Source organism: Ursus americanus, chromosome 4 (assembly GCF_024610735.1).
Source record: "Ursus americanus isolate L20-20 chromosome 4, mUrsAme1.1.p, whole genome shotgun sequence".
Classification (NCBI taxonomy): Eukaryota; Metazoa; Chordata; class Mammalia; order Carnivora; family Ursidae; genus Ursus; species Ursus americanus.
The window spans coordinates 81,628,093-81,647,532 of NC_142130.1; the positions used below are offsets into that span (position 1 = coordinate 81,628,093).

A 19,440-nucleotide genomic window follows, 5' to 3' on the forward strand; every position below is an offset into this window, starting at 1 on the left:
ATGCCCGGAAAGTGAGAGTGTAAAACAAAGCCGGATTGGGGCGTTGGGCGCCCATGTGCCTCGTGAGCCTCCGTTGCCTCAGGCGTTCGTTTCGCGCAACCTGCTGGGAGTTGTAGTCCTGGACCCGGGGGTGCCTGGGAGGCGGGAGGGGGGTTGGAGTTTCTCAGCGCCGATTCCGCGGGAAGGGCCCAGGGGCCTCACACTTCGAGTCGCGGGAGCTGCGGGTCTTACTGGGAGAGACGCTGCACGTGGAGCCCGCGCCCCTGCTGTTCTCAGCCAGCTCTGGAGCGCGGGTGGGGGCGACGGGGCCGATTCCGGAGCGGGTGAGTGCGGCCGCGGGGGAGGAAGGGAGCGCGGGCCCGCGCGGGCCGGCCTCGTTCCGGGGCCTTTTCACCCACAGCGGCCCCCCCGCGGCCGCCTCTGTGTTTTGTTTCCGCTGGTCCCCGGCGCTGTGACTCCCATTTCCGTTCGTGGAGACTTGAGGGAGCCGGGTGGGGAGGGGCGGGTGAGGCAGTGCGGGGAGCGGAGGGGAGGGGCGCGCGGCGCGGGGCCCTGGGAAGCCGCGCGCCCCCGGGCCCCGGGCTGCCCGTGTCACCTTTCGCTGCTCCCTTTCCTTGCTGTCTGCTCTTCGCCTGTCCGCCGGCCGCGGCGGTCAGCAGTCGCCGCGGTCGGGATGAGATCTGACGCCCCCGGGATTTCAGAGGAAGGTGCAAACCCAGTCTCCTCGCCAACTCAGCGTTGCGCTCTCACTTCACATCCAGTTATCTCTCTAGAACTGCCCCATAGTTGCATCAAAGCCATTTATTAATATATATGGTGCCAATAGGGGTTTATTTTAGAACGAGGAAATAAGAGAAGGGGAAAACGGTGGGTTAATGTAGCTTGCCAACATTTTTAGTATTTTGTGTACTGAAAGATAAGCCGTTTGTGCGTGTTTGCAGTGTATTTAGGGATCCTAGTTTGATTAATAGCAAGGAGAACAGTGCCTAACATTGCCTTGCAAGATGATGAGTAGTGATTTAGAAATAGTGTCCACTTCATAGTTTTCCAGTAGCAGGAATTCCAGTCTGACTCGTGGGAGGAGCAAAGATACAGAAAGTTTCCCCGGAGCTAAGAGCTGGGCAGTGATAACATTCCTAGGTACTGTGCTGTCTTAGCTTAGGAAGAAATTAGTCAGCTCTTCAGGAGCAACTTTAGGGAAATAACCTGTCTCGGGGTTTTGATCGAGGTTTTCCCAAGCCTTTTTTTTTTTTTTAAGACTTATTCTGACACTAGGTGGACATAAGGCAGTTTTACCTGAATTGCATATATGCATGTCATGAGGGATATATAGTGTTGAAATAACAAATTAAGGAGGTAGATGTTAAATTGAGGTGAGTTAAACTGAGACCGTGGGGAGGCTGAATACTAAATTAAAACTGTTGAGTTAAATCTCTCTCCCAGCTTTTATTTATAAAACTTCAAATTTACATTCCTGGAAAACTAGCCTTTCTAGGAATTTTTAGTTAATTTGTATGCGTTTTGTGAAGTGTTCTGAACCCCGGTTAGATTTAATCTAGGAGAGACCGGGGCATCAGGGGTAGCCCTTAGGTGAAGAGGCTCCTTGTAATGTTCTGTTCTCCATTTTCTTAGGTATTGACATAGAATTCTGGAAAATTGGTTCCAGAAAAAGAGCTAAGACCCACTCAAGCACTGGAATCTAAGATTTGGATAATTTCCCAAACCTCTCCACTGCTTCTCTAAACTAGATTTGGAATGAGACAGAAAGAGATCAGTTCAGAGACCATGACTAACGTGATTTTTTCCAAAATGTAAGGCTCATTTTTTGCTTTATTTGGCACCTTGTGGGCAACTAATATATAACTTTTTTGGAAGATCACAGGATAAATTTCTTTTAAACAACTCCCTGTTTTAGTGCTTATATTAAGTCCAGCTATGGTTATCCCTGCTGAGAAGCCTGTAAGGCTATTTCTCAGCTTCTGGTTACTTCCTCATTTCTATTTTTCCATAGTTCCCAGAAATTTCACTTGTTTTCTAATTTTTCTTTTTTTTTAATTGGCTATGGAGGGGCGCGCCTGGCTGGCTCAGTCAGTAGAGCCTGCGACTTTTGATCTGAGAGGGTCATGAGTTCAAGCCCCAGGTTGGGCGTGGAGCCTACTTAATTAAAAAATAATAATAAATAAGTAAGTAATGGAGGTTAAGAGTGGATGATGAGTGTAAGCCCTGAAAATAAAACATAAGTGATTTTTTTAAAAAAATTATTTATTTATTTTAGAGACAACAGGGGTGCGGGGGATCAGGCAGAGGGAGAGAGAGAATCCACAGACTCTACGCTGAGCTAGAGCCCACTGTAGGGCTCCATCCCAGAACCCTGAGATTGTGACCTGAGGCAAAAACCAGCAGTTGGCTGCCCAACCAACTGAGCCACCCAGATTCCCCATAAGTAATCTTTTTAAGTGTTCTGCTATAAACCTTATTCTGTTTCTCCCTTTTTCTTATGATTGTGTGTGTGTACATTATTTTCTTATTTCTAGCTGCTAATAAAGTTTCCTAGCATGTGCTGCTTTCTTACCATGGATACTCATATTGGCTTCAGCTTCCAGCTATCACCAACAAAGCTGTCCTGAACATCCTACTATCAATCAATGTGAGAATGTCTGTAATGGTTATCTAAGGGCAATATTGCTGGGTCATAAATACAAGCATGCTTGAGTTGAACAAGTGCTGCTAGATTTTTTTTCCAAAATAGCTACATCTGTCTGTACCTCATTACTAGCAGCAGAGGATTTTTACATCCTCACATCCCCTACTAACTCTTCTGTAGTCAAATTTCTAATCTTTGCCATACATACCAGCACACACAGTATAGAGTTAAAATTCTTTATTTTAAATTGCATTTTAGGGGATGATTTGAATTTGAGCATTTCTTCATATCCTTAGCTGTTTTGCTTACTTTCATGTGAATTTCCTTTTCCTATGCTTTACTTTTCTAATTTGTCCTTTTTTGAGGTTGTTTGCAGTTTGTTGTCTAATATTCCAATTATTAGTCCCTTGTCACTTTTGAATATTGGAAATATATTTTCCCACTCTGTAGCCTGTCTATTGAACATAAATCGTTATTTTTATGTAATGAAATCCATCAGTTTTTTTGTCCTTATAGTTTATATGTTTGGAATTTTATTTAAGAAATCCTTTTCTGGGACGCCTGGGTGGCTCAGTCGTTAAGCGTCTGCCTTCCGCTCAGGGCGTGATCCTGGGGTCCTGGGATCAAGCCCCGCATCGGGCTCCCTGCTCTGCTGGGAAGCCTGCTTCTTCCTCTCCCACTCCCCCTGTTTGTGTTCCCTCTTTCGCTGGCTGTCTCTCTCTCTGTCAAATAAATAAAATCTTAAAAAAAAAAAAAAAAAAAGAAATCCTTTTCCACCCTTAGACTGCAAAAAATCTCCACCATTTTTTTCTATTAGCTTTATAGTTTTACCTCTCATGCTTAAGCCTTGAAGGCATCTGGAGCCAGTTTTATCTGATGTGTAATAGTACTTACAGCTTTTTTTTCAACGCATATTAATGGAGTTCCAACTAAGGGTGAGATTCCATTCCAAGTACTTTGTATACATCTATAAATAAATATTCTTAAGTTATCCTATAAGGTAGGTCCCTACTGGTTATCAGTTGTTTTGCTATAGTGCTCAGTATGAATTCCACAATTTAATACAAAGCATCAGTTACGGGATAGGCTTTACTGGGGAAAGGGAAGACTTAATTAGTCCAAAGTCAACAAGAAGAGTCCTTAATTCTTTCATCATCCAAAACAAAAGTCTGCCCGGACCTAGGCAGTCTGCTGGGAGTGCATGTTGTGTATCCACGTGGAGAACCTCATCCCATTACTGTTTTTCCTTTTTATAGGGCAACCTTGATAATTTGGGGAAAATCAGACTCCTCTGTACCAGATAGTCTAGATTTAGGTGCGAGCTATTTAGAGACTAAGTTGTCAGAAACCAGCTCCTCAGCTGCTGGAGACGGTGGGAGAGTTAGAGCCCTTCTAAAGTGGGGAAGAAGATAGTTTTCTAGTATTACTGTGTGACAAATTACTGTACATTGAGTGGCTTAAATATATCATCAGTTAATTATATAAAGTTCTGGAAATCAAGTCTGAAATGGATCTTTCTGGGCTAAAATCAGATCAGCAGAACTGTGTTCCTTCTGGAGGTTCTAGGGGAGAATTTCTTTCGTTTTTCAGCTTCTGGAGGCTGCCCGTGTTCTTGGCGTGTGGCTCGGAACTTCCCTCCATCTTCAAAGCCAGTTGAGTCTGTCCAGCTTTGAATCACTCTGGATCTCTTCACATTCCCTCTTCCATTTCTAAGGACTTGTGATTTTATTGGGTCCAACTAGATAATGCTGGATAATCTCTATTTTAAGATCGGCTGATTAGTAACCCTAATTTCCCTCTGCCATGTAACTTCATATATTCACAAGTTTTGGGTTATTGTGCCTTCCAGAGACTTTGGTCCCTTGAGAAATTGAGACCTGGCAAAAACCCCCTCCTATTTCAGGAAGCTGGCAAAGTCCCTGATCTAGACAAACCAATTAAGTTCCTAAAGTCACTCTTGGACAATTTGGGTCTTTGTGCTTTGGTGATAATAGAATGGAGGAAGGAAGATAATGAGTGCAGAAATTAACGATCACACTGGCTATTGTATTGATTGAGAATGGACTGTAGAGGGGACGAGGGCACAGAAATAGGAAAACCTGTTGGCAGAGGTCGTGGCAGTATTCCAGGTTAGAGATGGTGGTTCTTGCACTAGTGTATGTTTGCAATATAGAGCCTATCTTTGAACAAACCACGGTTCAGCCTCACCTAGAATGATGTGTAGTTAGGTGCGCACCTAACTAAGGTGTGACATGGAGCGACATGCGGCCGAGCCTCACTAGCCTCTGGATAGTTTTCATGTGAGGGTGGACTCAAAATAAGATTGTTCTGTTGGAAAGATTATAAAGCATTTAAATGCTTGTGCCTGGTGCTCAGTAAATAGTGATTATTATTATTAGGAATGGATATCGGAAGTCTTCATTTTGTCAGATCTTGTAAGTGGGAGTCTCTTTTACAAATAATAGAATACCAAATATAAGTCAAAGGGTCACAACCTGTAACTTAACAGCATTAATACCTCAGAAATAAATGGCCACAAAGAAATACCAATATACACAGCTATTTTTTGCATTACTTAGCATTTTTTAAATTATAATGATTTTGTAGCAATGGTAGTTTAAAGCAGCAGGTAATTTTACATGAGAGAATCAAAAACTGAAATTAGTGGTTTGAAATATATAAACCACATATAAAAAATCAAAATTCTAATGTGTAATCAGGACAATAATACGCATATCGATAATGATTCATTACTTTATTTTGCTGTTTTAAAATATCGTACTGGCCTTTATGAGATGTAATTTGTAACACAGATACTAGCTCTGGTTAACTTTATGTCACTATCATTACAATGCTTTGCAGTAAATTTTGCTACTAAAGTACAGCTTTTAGCTGAAAAACTATAATTCATCTCCATGTTAATTTTTAAGGTGCAGGTTTGAATCCATTATTAAGATTGAGTTGCTGTAATAGAATTGACATACCTTTCACTTGATTTTGAAGTAACTTGCGTTAATATATTGACTCAGAGTTAGGGCCAAAAAATATCCCAGTAAATACAATGAAATGATGAAAAAGTCATGTTAAGTTAATATAAACATTGTGGAGTTCCTCTTATATGTGAAGATTACTTCATCCTCTTCTGCTTACCCTCTGCTTTTATTTGAATTGGATTTCTGCTTTTTGTGTAGCATTTCTGTTTACGCAGATAATTTCAAAATGTCTTAAGTTTTAATTCTTGCAGGACTGAGTTTTTGAAATACTCCAACCATGACTAAAAGAGAAGCAGAGGAGCTGATAGAAATTGAGATTGATGGGACAGAGAAACCAGAGTGCACAGAAGAAAGGTTGGTTTTTTCTGCATTTACCACTTTTTATAATTATTAGCATAGCTACTTAAAATTAGGAATCAAGCCATAGTTTTGGGGAGACCTTTTTTTTTTTTCAACTGACCTCAGCATTTTGGGAGATTAATGTATTACTTTTTTACTTTTGACTTAAATTGCTTTGTAGCTGGGAGGGAAAGACAGTTTAAACTAAAGGTAGTAGAAAATGTAGATGATAATGATGAAGCAATTGATTGTGATAGTTCTTTTCCTTAGGGCACGGTTTGATTCTTTTTCCTTTCTTCGGTGCAGGTTACTTTTATTTCAGAAAGAGTTTAATTCACAACCCGAAGTAATTGAATAAATATCTATAAGTAACTGCTATAAACTAGTAACTGTCAGGCATATATGAATTAGTGAGAGAGTAACTTGCTCTTACAGAGGCCACATTGTATTTGAGGAGGCGTGTGGGTATATCGATAATTATGTGCACAATACTAAGTATATAGTGCAGTGGAAGGTGTTCGTTTTTGGAATAGTAATGGAATATTACTCCATTAAAGAGGTAGAGCAGTGGTAATGAGTTCAGAATCCAGGGGCACAGTCTGGATAAAAATAGAGATTTGAGAGTCAAGAAGAAGCTTGAGGAAGATGATGGCTAATGGTCCCTACATTTCTCTATAAAGGAGATGAGATAATATGTTGAAAGTGAAAGGAACTAAAGAGTAGTAGAGGACTTCTGTGGAATAAATGAAGGTATAGAACAACTCTGTGTTGAATGGACAAAATCACTAATGTTGACAGGGATGCTGAGTGTTGAGAGTCAAGCTGAGATTTAAAACCTTAAATTTTTAATAGAGCTTTTCAACATGTTTGAGAATGCTATTTGCTCCTCTCAGTTATCTGGTACATATATATATGCATGCATGTGTGTTTATACATACATATGTGGATATATTTATTTTTATGTGTACACATACAAATGGCCCACATACCCTAACGTGTTTTTACTGTTTGGCCCCTTTACAGAAAATCTTTGCAGATGTCTCATGTAAGAAATTGATAGTTACTATGTTAACCTGGGGAGTGGCCGTAAAGGAGCAGTTGCTGCTCTGAAGCTGTAGTACATAGTTGTTCTGCAGGAATTTAGGTCCAGTGATTTGAGATCATTCAGTTTTTCAAGAGAAATTCAGAGATTTGCATGATGTTTCCCAAGGTTTAAATGGCGGCAACAAAATATTTAAACATTTTTTAAATGTTGAGCTCACAGGAAATAGGTCTTTACAAATCTATCTTAAGTGACATTTCTTTTAAAGAATGATTGTTACAGAAAAAGAAAATTATAGCCTGTTGTGCGATTGCTAAAGACTTTGGTAGAAATACTTAGCAAAAGACCCAGTTAATTTACCTTAACAAAAATAATAGTAATAATAGTTTACTATCATTTAAAAATAATCTTTGTTTTTAATCATGAGTGGTCTACTATAAACTTTTAAAGTATTAGGAGAAATTTAGGCTGTGTACATTTATTGAATATCATGCATATATCATTATACTGGGAATTTGTGTGAAAATGGAACTTGACAAATTTTTAAATACATGATGCTGTCTTTGACAACTACAAATGAGAATTAAATCATATTAAAGGTAAACATGCTGTGAAACTTAATTGAATTCCAGGTTACTGATTGAGCAGATATTATTTGATGTCTATTTTCTCTTCGACTCCATATAAGGATTTGAAAAAAGTATGTAAAATTATTTGCCAAAGATTTAATCCTCAAGGCACTTAAGATTTCACAGAATTCAAAGTAGGAAATAACAATATAGAAGAGCTTCAGGATTTTAAAGCAGGAATGTATTTTTTTAATGTGGAATTATACTGATTATAACCAGTAGTTCTCAGATAGAATTAAATGGAAAGTATTTTATATAACTTATATTTTCATGCCTTATTATGTACATTTATTTATGTTGGGAAAGGAAATTGACTAGTAGAGATGACATACAAATTTTGAGGGGACTTTTTAATTTTACATTCTGGGCCTAAAATTTTTCAAAATAAGTTGAAATGTAATATTTATATTTCTCTGTAAATATTGTATATGCAGTATTTATATGTGTGTATATACACTTATGTGTGTGTGTGTGTGTATATATATATAAGAAGATATATTTGCAGGGGTGCTTTAAACTTCATGCTAACATTTCTCTGCAATTTAGTATTCAGTTTGGCAACACTAGTTGGTGATAAGCCTACCACTAGGAATAGTGTCTATGCAGAAATAAGTTTCAAAAACCAGACTTTAATATCCAGGATAGAAATAATTGTTAACCATTATATCCTTTAACATTTAGCATTGTAGAACAAACCTACACCCCAGCTGAATGTGTAAGCCAGGCTATAGACATCAATGAGCCAATAGGCAATTTAAAGAAACTACTAGAACCAAGACTACAGTGTTCTTTGGATGCTCATGAAATTTGCCTGCAAGATATCCAGGTAATTTTTTTTTCTTTTGAGATTTATAATTCAGCATTTAAGTCTGCATTAGAGTTTTTTATTTAAGATTTTATTTTATTTATTTTTTTTAAAGATTTTATTTATTTATTTGACATAGAGACAGCCAGCGAGAGAGGGAACACAAGCAGAGGGAGTGGGAGAGGAAGAAGCAGGCTCCCAGTGGAGGAGCCTGATGAGGGGCTCGATTCCAGAATGCTGGGATCACGCCCTGAGCGGAAGGCAGATGCTTAACAACTGCGCTACCCAGGCGCCCCTAAGATTTTATTTTTAAGTAATCTCTACACCTAACATGGGGCTCGAACTTACAACCCCTAGGGCAAGTCACGTGCTCTACCAACTGAGCCAGCCAGGCACCCAGAAATATTTTTTTGTTAGCCTTTTATCTCTATAGCTATAGTTTTATAATTAAATTTGACCTGTATTACAAAATTTAAGCATTTAAAAATAAAAGTTCTACCAGCAAAATTCCCTCCATTTAAAATTGTATCTAAAAGATTGAGTACTAGTGGCAGCTGGGTGGCCCAGTGGGTTGAGCGTCCGACTCTGGGTCTCAGCTCAGGTCTTGCTCTGAGGGTCACAAGTTCCAGCCCTGCATCAGGCTCCATGCTGAGTGTGTAGCCTACTTAGAAAAAAAATCTTGAGTACTAAATCAAACATTTGCTTTTTACTTTCACAAATATGAAATGAGTTTAAATAAATGTGAATCAGAGCCTAAACTTTAAGTAGTGAGAAGCACATTGACCTTGGAACCTGAAGTATGTCCTCCTCACACTTTGTTTCTAGCTAGCTTTTAGCTTCTTTGTGCATTAGTTTTCTCATCTTTAAAAAGAGAAAATTTGACTAAGTGATTTTTACATTCCCTTCCATTTTTATTTGCTCCAGCAGTAAATTTTGGATAAGCACTTAAACACCAGTAAATATATTTCTTGGAGTTTATTGCAAAAGGATTTTATCTGTGGTAGTATTTTAATAATATGTTATGTTTATAGTATATTCATAGTCATGTTTTATGGTATTCTTTCAAGAAAGGTAGTATTTTCATGTATAAAAAGTAGTAGCTTAGATAGAATTGCTCAAAGAGTTTCTCTAGACTGTCCTTGAACATATGAGTAAGTACTAGAGTTTTATGCTGTTTTTAATCCTAATTAATACAGATACATATTGTGTCTTCTTTTGTATTGTTTGGTTTGTCTTCCTCTTTACTTCTCCCCTTTGCCTGCCTTGTGATATACCTGTTCCATATGCTACAGGATTTTTGACTTAGTTTTTTAAAGATTCAAATCATCATATATCTTAATATTTTTAAATAAGATTTTGATGTAGAATAAGTTGGAATGTTTTAATAAAATTTGTGCCTTTCAGTTGCCACTCAGCCGTACTTTTATCTTTTCCTTTCAGTAAGTCTAGTAAATTTTGGGGGGAGAGGGGAGGCAAGGATATTATTCTTCTAGAATTAGAGAATGTATGTGGGTCTAATATTATTATAATTTTAGGATTTGAAGTTTTTCTTCTCTCAGGGAGAGAAGAAATTAGCACAGTCTTTTTGGAAGGTAATCTGGTATTGTGTCTATTAATATTAAATGTGAAATACCTAGTAGTTAATCTCAATAAATTGTTCTTATAGAAATCGTCACCCAGGTGAGCAAAGTTGTAAATCTGAGATGTTCATTGAATGGTTGTGCAGAAACTGAAAATAGCTCAAATGTTCCAAAAACATGGAATTCAGAGAAAATTTGTAGATTGGTATCTAAGGCAGCCATGATAAATTGGTGAACTGGAGCTGTAGGGGCAGTTTACCTTGAATGAAAAAATATTTGCAGAACACTGCTACATTATCTTATTTGATACTCACATTAGTCTTTGAAATCAGCATATTCTTAATTACATTCTGCAGATGTAGAAACTGAGATTTAAAGAAGTTAAGTAATTTGCCCAATGCATAGCTACAAAGAGGTACATTCACATTTGAACCCAGGCCTGTGTGACTCTGAAACTCTTTCTTTAATTGTTTGAGGCAGACTTTTAAGAAAGTCAACTCAGCATCACTGGGCTTCCCCTGATTTTCTCATATGTAAAGTGAAGGAAAATCTGGACTTGATCTCTTACTTGCCTTTCAGCTCTAACATTTGTTGCTTTTCTTAGCATTCCTGATCTACTCAAAATGACGGTATTACTTGGGAAGTACGCAACGCATCTAAGTTCTCAGTAAATATTAGTCGAATACTTATTGGATCACAGAATTCCAAGCTAGCCTAGGATCTAAAACATTTTGCAGTCCTCCCTGTCTCCCTTCCTCTCCTCAAAAAGAATGTGAGATTAGCAACTTCTCTTCTTCGCATCAATTAACCACATGCACTTGGAGTCAGAATGCTTGCTGCTTGTGGTGATGCTTTTGTATTTTCAGATGAATGCTGACTTGAAAGCCGATGGAAAGTAACGGGGTTGTACTAATTTGAGTATGTGAACTAGCTGGTATATTCAGTACCACCCGAGAGTTCACTTGCAGAGTTCCACATGCTGTAGCTTTAGTAGATCATACCAGTGTCTACTGCAGAGAGGAGAAATCTTGATGTTTAGGAGAGTTTGTAACAAAGCGTCAGGCGGACTTCTTTTAAGGAGTAAAACTACCATGTTTGACCTGTCTTTCTGCATGGTTACACAGTTTTTCTTATCCCTGTTGTTAGACCTAAAGTTATTTAAGATTTCAGGTTTTATATGACATTTTCAATATTAAGAAAACGTGTTTGTACCATGAGTACAGTATTGACTGAAATCTTAGGAATGGGGGGGGGGGCTTTGTACCTCCAGCTGCAGGAAACGCAGGCAGATACATACTTTATTCAAGATAATTGCAATGCAAGTCTGTTTTTGAAATAGTGACAGACAGTGTCTGAAAGTCAGGATTACTTTTTGTCATCAGGTTGCCATTGTGTGAAATGTATTCACTATAAGGGAGATATGGAGGATAAAAACACTAATATTGAAAAGATAACAGAATTATGATTGAAGGTGTCAAAGCTAGGTTAAGTAGTAAGGTCATAAGTCCTTTAAATTTAATAACTTCATTACAAGAGATTTAGAGTTAACCTTGATCTTAAATATGTGGCATTGGTTATAAGGGGGACATGGCAAAAATTATATTAATGGATTTATATAAATCTCCCCACTATTTAAACACCCTTGCTTATTCATGACACATAAATTACATTATCTTCTGCTTAAAATATATTTATAGAATAAACAGTTGCCTTTGGCATTATTTAAAATCTTAAACTAGACTCCAGAGCTAGAGAAAACCATCACCTCAAATAAATTTGGTTAATTTATGTTGTCCTTAATTACTACCACAATGGTTAAAATGTGTTTAATTTTGGCAAAGAATTACAATCTATGACATCTTGGATAATTAGATGTGTTCTTATAATTTCAGTAGTATGCCTCAGTAATTAAGTCCTGTTTGGTACATCCATTTGTATTAAACCTGGTGACTAAACCAAATCTTAATCATTTTCCCATGTTTAGCTGGATCCAGAACGAAGTTTATTTGACCAAGGAGTAAAAACAGATGGAACTGTACAACTTAGTGTACAGGTAATTTCTTACCAAGGTAAGCTGCTCTTATAGTTACTTAAAAGTTTAGCTCATGTTTTTTAAAATATGGGAGAACTCAGTTTTTTACAAGTTTGGGATGTTTTAGGTGGTTCTCTAAATCACTTAATGTGATGTAATAGCCAAACACTCATGCTTTTGGTTTAATTATATCTGTCAGGGTGAGGGGCGCCTGGGTGGCGCAGTCGTTAAGCGTCTGCCTTCGGCTCAGGGGGTGATCCCAGCGTTCTAGCATCGAGCCCCACATCAGGCTCCTCCGCTAGGAGCCTGCTTCTTCCTCTCCCACTCCCCCTGCTTGTGCTCCCTCTCTTGCTGGCTGTCTCTGTCCAAAAAAAAAAAAAAACAACTTAATTATATCTGTCAGGGTGAAGCAGATAGTATAACATACTCGTTTTTTTGTTTTTTTTTTTTTTTAATATAACATAGTCTAACTAGTTTTGTCTCAGGGAAGGATATACCGTAACATAGAGCTGGAAGAACAGGTTCTTGTTGACTTTCTCAGAACACGTTAGCCCCACTGCAGAACTGGATTGCCAAGGAAGCTGTTGCCCTGCCATGATCTGGAAAATGCCAGATCTGAAAGCCACCATTATAGCTGTCAACTTAGAACCACTCTCCCTTCACAGTGATCCACACTAGCCAAAAAATGGGTTCCGTGTGTCTACTTGTCCCTTCTTAACTCATTTCCAGATAGAAGACTTATGCCAGTGATTCTAGAGCCAGAATTACAACTGGAACCCTCACCACAAGGAAATCTAGTCCCTACAGTTTAATAGAGAGAGAGAGAGAGAGAGAGGAATTTGCAAAAGATGTTGAGTGACTCAGTCAGCCATATCCATCACAGTATTTTACTACTCTTGTGTAAGTACAAAAGTTAGAAAATTAGGAAACCAGTTTTGGTAGGTTGAATTTTAGTTTTTAAAAATGTGGCTTGTTAGGAGTTCTGACCAGAGTTTTAGACTAATTTTAATGTTTGAACATAATGCTTACAATCGCATTTCACAAATCATAGTTTCTCAAACTATAAAAATGGTAGTTATCCCCTTCCGATTTACAATTTCCCTGGTACTATCATTGGCAATAAGAAAGAAATTCTTCGTTTTATCTTTAAAAGCCTAGTCACCTCTCAGTGTAAGTGGATTTGGGAAGAGCTGACTTGATGAAATTTGAGTAGAGGACTAGGGAATAAATCTAAAAAAAATTTTTTTTTTAAGTTACAGTTACTTTTCTCATGTATATTTGAAAAAAGTGATTTACCTTTATACCATATAATGAATGATAGCAATACATTTTTTATAGAGTTGGTTTTCAGGGAGGATTGAAGTTGAGTTTCAATCTTTCAAATACACTGATTAAATTTGATGCAGGTTATAACAGAACGGATGACCAAACAGTAGCTGTTAAGTAATAATAATAGTTCTTTAGGGCTGTCATTGTAACAGAAGTATATGAGATGATTTTATAAAGGGCTAGTTTATTTTATTTTGACTATCTTAAGAATTTGATTTAATTGAAAATGGAAATCAGAAGTACTTTGAATTTAATTTGACAAACTCAGTGCCTATTCATTTTTAAAACATGTACTTTGACCTTTGAAAAGAAAAGCAGTCAGTAAATAATTTTAATTTGCTTAGAAGGACTTTTAAAATTCTACAGGTGGGTAGCTACTCATTTATATGTCCCTTAGTCTAGTTTTTATTTTCTAATCCATATTGGTACTTTTTTTCTAATAAATGTTTATACGTAGCTGCGTGTGGTGGTGGTGTTTTTATATCCTTTTAGACTTACTGGGGCGCCTGGGTGGCACAGCGGTTAAGCGTCTGCCTTCGGCTCAGGGCGTGATCCCGGCGTTATGGGATCGAGCCCCACATCAGGCTCTTCCGCTATGAGCCTGCTTCTTCCTCTCCCGCTCCCCCTGCTTGTGTTCCCTCTCTCACTGGCTGTCTCTATCTGTGTCGAATAAATAAATAAAAATCTTAAAAATAAATAAATAAATAAATAAATAAAAATAAAAAATAGGCTTACAGAAAAGTTGCAAGAGTAGTAAAAGAATTCCTGGATGTCCTTCACCCAGATTCTCCAGATGTTAACTTGTATTACATTTGCTTTATTCTCCATCCACCCATCCCCACATGATCTTTTTTTCCCAGTTTAAGTTGCAGACATGATTTCCTTCTATCCCTAAATACATCAGTGTTTGTGTTTTCTAAAAATAAGGAATTCTTTTATAAGACTACATTATAATTATCAAAATCAGGAAATTAATATTAGCACAATACTGTTATCTAATCTACCAAAGTTCTAGTGAATAGTTGTATTTGTGTCTAAAAGAGAGGATTTTCTCTACCATTTGAGAACATATAAACAAAGCTAAATTTTATTTTTTAGTGACTTTTGTGTTTTCATTTAGATTTATTTTTTTTTCACTCTTAAGGAATTGAACCTAAGCTAAACATCCTTGAAATTGTTAAACCTGCGGAAACAGTTGAAGTAGTCATCGATCCAGACGCCCACCATGCCGAAGCAGAAGCACATCTTGTTGAGGAAGCTCAAGTAATAACTCTTGATGGCACAAAACACATTACAACTATTTCAGATGAAACCTCAGAACAAGTGACAAGATGGGCTGCAGCTCTGGAAGGTTATAGGAAAGAGCAAGAACGCCTTGGGATACCTTATGGTAATAAAATACTTAAATACATGTAAGGTAGAACAGTAAGAAATAAACTTGACATAGAAGACACTAGGGTGAGTAAGTTATAATCTATTTTAAGTGTAAAATTTTTAGGAAGAACATTGATTTTCTGTATCTCTCTTTTTACCCCTTTGGACAAATACTGTCCCAGGTGCTAAGAATACAAAGAAATTTAAAAAATCTGTATTTGTCTTTAGGGTGTTCACAGTGGAGTTGAAGAAAGAGAAGGTAAATGGAAAGAGATGATTACCATAAAAGCTAGAATGGTTTTAAGCTGTCAGTAGCTTACTTAAAGTGAATATGCTATTAGGATCTCAAAGGAATCAGGGACACCTGGGTAGCAGTCAGTTGAGCATCCAGCCTTTGACCTCAGCTCAGGTCATGATCTCAAGGTCTTGGAATCGAGCCCCAAGTCAGTCTCCACGCCTCAGCATGGAAATCTTAAAAAAATGAAAAGAATCTCACAGGGATTGCAGTGGTTTGGGGCACATTGGCAAAAGCTTTATTATAGACAAACTATTGGGCATAGGACAGTCCAGACAGGAAATGTATGTGCAAAAGTTGAACACAGAATGAGTATGCAGGAGTAGCGAGAAGATTTGGTGGAGTTACTCTCCAGCATTATAGAACTGCTTTTGATTGATGGACATGACTGTGGGAGATGAATGTCGCAGTAGTACACGACATACGTTGGAGCAGGTAGAGACTGAATGAAGGGAAAACAGGAGCATGTTATAGTTGAGCTGTAACTAGGTGATAATGTCTAGATTTGCCTAGACTTGATAATTTATGTGGGAAGAGATGAATGAAACCAGTGATGGGGCTGAGCAGCTGACTGATGGATTGTGTGAGGGTAGAGAGGAGAGAGAGATACAGGTACTGATGGAACTTCTCAAGCTTGGGTGACTAGGGCAGTGATCATACTGATGAGACCTGGTTACATCTTCATTACATAGTTAGTGAACTACATACGCCAGGCATCATGTTAAATGCTGACTTTCAATGGCACGTAAGAAAGATAGGCCATGCCCTCCAGAGCTTAAGTGGGGGCGGTGGGGAAGTCTGGTATTGGAAAGATTTTTGGAAGGAAAGTGTTGGTAGTACTTCATTTTGAAGTGATAGTACCTATTTCAACTGAAGGTAGCCAGAAAGTATATTCAGGTACACCAGATTTGGACTGGAGATAAAGATGTTTTCTGGGACTTCGCTGTGTTGAGTTTGTTTCGAAGCTAAACAAGTGTATACAGTCTCTGATGGAGAGAGAGAAAATGGAAAGGAACACAACGTTAAAGGCTGGACCTTGTTGGCATTTCAGGTTGAGGAAAAGAAATTGAGACATGGAATACCTGAAGAGATAGAAGGAAAATAAGAACTGTATTTAGTGTCTCTGAAATTGGAAAAGAGTTTTAGATGGTCAAGAGTGGCCACATTGCTGACAAAAGTAAAAAAAAAAAAAAATGCCAACTGAGTAGTATCTATTAAATTTGGTGATCAGAGATTCATTGGTAGATTAGAAAAAAGTAACTGTAGAGTTAGACTAAGCTGAATTATAGGAAAAAAACAGACATTGTAGAAGTGGAGAAAACAATATTAACCTTTGGGGGGCAAATGGGAAGAGTGTTGGGGGATAAATATTATTGAAGCTTCATGAGTTGTTGGTAACCTGAGTATTTGTACATAAAATTGTGTGGCACGAGCAGGAGAAGGATAGATGAAGGAAGCCAGGAGAGGGGCTTTTAATTGGAACCTAAGACGGTAAGTCCAGTTCAGAGGATCAGATAGAGCCGTTCCGCACATATGTGCTTGACAATGTTATTTATTTTTGACTTGTGAAAGCTAGCATAGATGTCATGCTTGACCTTATTGTTAGTGAGTTTGAAGTCACCTCTGAGAGGGGAAATGCTGAGAAGGAAAGAAGAGAGCATAAAAACATTTGAAATAATATTTTACGTAGTTCACTAGACTTTCAACAAGAACCCTTCAGTAGTGGGATCTTTTATGGAGAGTAGTATATAATAATGAATTGTAGAGAGCAAAATTATAAACTCTAACTCAAGAGTACCTACCAGGGGTATCATTTACTTAGAGTAAAGGTCTTTTAAAACACTTGAGGTTTATTTAGGTATAGGAAGACTTTTTAAAAATCATTGATTTTTTTTTTTTTTTTTTTGTCATGAAATTGTTAGCAACTGGAAAGTTTTAGAAATTTGATTACTGTTTTCTTAGGAAACTGTCAGGTTACTGTGTCTGTACCTAAGGGTAGTCATTTTGAAATTGCTTAATTCTCTGCAAAATGGAAATGTGGTTAACTGGTCATAGCTGCTTTAAATCTCTTTGAAATACTGATTCCCATTGGACAGTTTCCTAAAGTTCATTTTCCACATATCAACTTTGTATCATGACAGGAGCTTAGAGCCACCTCTTCATTATATACATTCCCTTCACTTTTATATTTTTCCAGGACTCTGATCCTTTTTCCTGCTGATTGACTGATTGATTTTTTTTTTGTTTTTTTTTTGTTGTTGTTGTTGTTTTTGTTTTTTTTACTATTTCACATTTAAAACCTATAGCCGAAACTCAAATTAATGAATTCATAGTAGTTAGAAAGCTGGTCAAATGCAAATGTTAAAACTGACTAAAAGTAAAATTAAAGTCAGTATTCATTCTTGTCCTTTGTTAACCAAGAATATTGAAAAGATGGCTGTGCTTATTTTTATTTTTTCTTCCAGTTGTTTGAATAATAATAAAAAAAAAAGATACTCAATGTTTTTTGGCTCCCAGAATTGTCAGATATTCACATTTTAAAATATTATATATTCACACAAAAATAAAGTATTTTACAGGTAGAGTTGATTTCTATATAGCTAGCTCTCCAGTTCCATAGCTCTCCCTGAGTCTCATGGGGAAGCTGTCATTGTGTATCTGTCAAGTCTGGTTTAAAGAAAAAAAAGTCTTACAAAAACAGTTTTGCTTTCTTCAGTCCTACTCCCCACTTGCAACAACTTTCCGCTTTACTACTTTTAATCATTATTAACTTCTTGTTACAGTAGATGAGGTTTAGTTCCCTACATGGCTTTCCCCTGCAAAGCAGGCAAAACCTTATCTTTCCCCATTTTGTGAGTATTCTTACATAACTTTTATTTTATTTTAAGTCATCAGTTATTTGTGTGTATTGTGAGAATTTTTCATATAACTGTGACTGCATTTTTACAACTTCGGGTTTTCCTGAAGTTCCAAGTTGACTTAATTTTTAGTTGTGTGTATTTCTGTATATACCAAAACTGACTTTCTCCCATTTCCATCACTCTGTGTTGTGTGTATAATTTTTCCCAAATTCTCAAGTATCTCTAGATTGGTTCTTTTGTAGATCTGCCACAGTCATCCTCGGACATCCTTGACTTTCCTGCGGTGCTGGATCCGTTTTCCAGGATCTTCTATTCCTTTTTCTTAGTTTTATTCTCACATTTACTCATTATTCTCTCATTCCTCCTTACAGGTTTCCTTAGAAAGGCCCCTAGGAAATAAAAGCTGGTTTTGTTTTGGTTTGGTTTGGTTTGACGGGGTGTTTTTTGTTTTTTGGGGGGTTTTATTTTGGTGGGGGAGACTTTCATACCTCAAAGTGTCTTTATTTTGCTGTCTCTGATTGATAGCTTGGGTGTAGAATATTAAGTTGAAATATTATTTTTCCTCAAAATTTGTATGGCCCTGTTCTGTTTCATTATAGTGAGATGTTCACGGGGCATTCTGATTCTAGTTCCTTTTTATATCCTTTTTATTTTTCTTTCTGGAAGCTGGTTGGATCTTCTTTTTCTCTCTGGTCTTTACCTTGGTTTAGTGGCATTCTGCATCTATGTCATGTGCTGTAGGTTTATGGATTACGGGGAAGCATTGCACAGCCCTACACTGCCTAGTGCAGTAGCCACTAGTCCCGCGTGAGCCCTTCACATGTGCCTGGTCTGACCTGAGCTGTGCTGTGAGTGTCAGATACCTGGTACAAACAGAGAAGAATGTAAACTCTTTTAAATTTCCTGTGTTGATAACATGTTGAAATAACATTTGAAAACATTAAATTAAATAAAATTATTATTACAATAAATTTCACCTATTCATTTTTTTAATGTAGCTGTGAGAATATTTTAAAATTACCGAGTGGCCTGCATTATATTTCTATTAGACAGCTGCTGATGTAGACAATTGTAGCCTTCCATTCTGGGAAGTTTTCCTGCATTGTTATTTTGATAAAGACCTTCTGCGTTTTTCTTTTCTTTTTTCTGAGACTCCTGTTGAATCTCCTGGGCTGATGCTCTATATCTTTTTTCTTCTGTTTGTCATTTCTGTATCTATCTGTACAACTTTCTGCCAGATTTCTTGTCTTTATATAACAACCTATCCTGATTGTTACTTTACTTTACAAGGGCTCTTTATTTTTGTTTTTCCTTTTAGCATTCTGATCTCATTATGTATATCATGTTTTCTCTTCTCTGAGTATGTTGATTAGAGTGGGGTTTTTAATTTTTTTTCCCATTTTGTTATTGCATTGTTTCTGCTTCTGGGTTCTGTGTTTCTGTTTATTTTTGTTTAATGCTTTGTTTTGAGTCTCTCAGATAGATATCTGACTGTTTCTGCTCATCTGTTCATACTT

General features: G+C 37.3%; 1 protein-coding gene across 8 annotated transcripts in view; it reads left to right on the plus strand.

The window, feature by feature from the left end:
• GABPA (GA binding protein transcription factor subunit alpha) overlaps nt 1-19,440 on the plus strand; it is a 35,834-nt gene that overhangs the window by 295 nt on the left and 16,099 nt on the right. Inside the window, exons 1-6 of one of the 8 annotated variants that reach the window (XM_087861742.1) lie at nt 186-323; nt 4,235-4,296; nt 5,889-5,991; nt 8,329-8,473; nt 12,017-12,101; nt 14,538-14,783. In XM_087861742.1, the coding sequence (XP_087717868.1) occupies nt 5,915-5,991; nt 8,329-8,473; nt 12,017-12,101; nt 14,538-14,783 (553 nt within the window). In that variant the 5' untranslated portion in view covers nt 186-323; nt 4,235-4,296; nt 5,889-5,914. Of the gene's footprint in view, nt 1-185; nt 324-501; nt 708-876; nt 1,812-1,844; nt 3,580-4,234; nt 4,297-4,319; nt 5,080-5,888; nt 5,992-8,328; nt 8,474-12,016; nt 12,102-14,537; nt 14,784-19,440 lie in introns of those variants that run through there. The other 7 variants (XM_045785467.2, XM_045785464.2, XM_045785466.2 and 4 more) reach the window with 7 other exon arrangements.